The sequence below is a fragment of the Lathyrus oleraceus genome, chromosome 6 (genome assembly GCF_024323335.1).
Source record: "Lathyrus oleraceus cultivar Zhongwan6 chromosome 6, CAAS_Psat_ZW6_1.0, whole genome shotgun sequence".
Classification (NCBI taxonomy): domain Eukaryota; kingdom Viridiplantae; phylum Streptophyta; class Magnoliopsida; order Fabales; family Fabaceae; genus Lathyrus; species Lathyrus oleraceus.
In genome coordinates this window covers 187,578,626-187,579,748 of record NC_066584.1, presented here as the reverse complement: position 1 = coordinate 187,579,748, position 1,123 = coordinate 187,578,626, and the positions used below count along the sequence as shown (strand labels likewise).

At 33.9% G+C, this 1,123-nt stretch overlaps 1 protein-coding gene across 1 annotated transcript; it reads right to left on the bottom strand.

Annotated features, from left to right (window-relative positions):
- On the bottom strand, positions 1 to 735 carry LOC127094676 (uncharacterized). Its single transcript, XM_051033480.1, has one exon. The coding sequence runs from the start codon at positions 733 to 735 to the stop codon at positions 1 to 3; it is 735 nt and encodes a 244-aa protein (XP_050889437.1).
- Positions 736 to 1,123: the final 388 nt, after the last annotated feature.

Below are 1,123 nucleotides of genomic sequence, written 5' to 3'. Positions count from 1 at the left end.
TTACGAGCACTGTAGGAAACATGTTGAACAACTTGATGAAATCAGGATGAGTCCAAAATATCTAATGGTAACTCCATCCTCACATGTTCGGTACATAAACACATAATTGTTATCATCCAATAGTTTTAAGAGTTGTTGCATTTCAGTTATATCCCCTCTCAGCGCCTTGTTAGTTTGGTAATAAATATTGTACACATGCTTGATATTTGAGATATTTTCGGATCTTTTACATTTCAATGTTGCAAGTATACTTTTCTGTTGAACTAAATTCAATGTCATATCAGCAATACATTCCTTCTCTTTCAGCGTGAGGCGACACACAATTAGATGACTGACTAACTTTTGGCACAAGTCATGGTTATGTAAACCACATACAACATTAAATATACATTTATTTTTTGCCAACATGTAAGCACACAACTTAATGGGACACTCACATTTTCTTGAACCAGTGTCGTCTCGTATAAAATTCTGGAGAGGAGTTATATATTTCCCGCTTCTTTTGTACGCCATTGTCACAAAAGCACATCTTATATCTGAACCATTATCGAACCTTCTGATAACCATACCAAATCCCAGTTTGGAGGCCTCCGCACGAATCCATTGAAGTATGTGTTCACAAAATTCAAACTCTTGCTCATTTTTAAATTGGTTGCCAATATCTACCGCCTTCACAACAATACCTTTGACATTTAAAGACACAACTTGTTTGGAGAAAACATCGGGGTACACCATATCGAATGAAAACAATTACCACAGAATAGTAAATAAATGCTAATTTTGTAAACAAATTTTGAAAAAAGAACACAAACAGATATCGAAAATGCATTTTTTGATAAGTTCATACTCGTTCCTGAAATGTATCTCCATAACAACGCAAGTTTTTCAAACAGAAAACAAGATTAATGTGAGCAATGAGATTTGAAATAAATGATATTTACTTGGAATTCAAACTTATTTCCCCCCCTTAATGTGATGAAACACAAGATTGAAGATTTGGAGTGAAAATGTGAATTGAGAATGAAAGGGTTTTTGGTGAGGGTTTTGAGTGGAAAATAAGTATGATTGTGTAATCATACAACTCAGTGTTTTATCAACTTATTTTGGAGATGCATCTCAGAAA

What these genes read in the sequence shown, in the direction of transcription:
- LOC127094676 (XM_051033480.1), bottom strand. Translation starts at nt 735, where the DNA reads ATGGTGTACCCCGATGTTTTCTCCAAACAAGTTGTGTCTTTAAATGTC.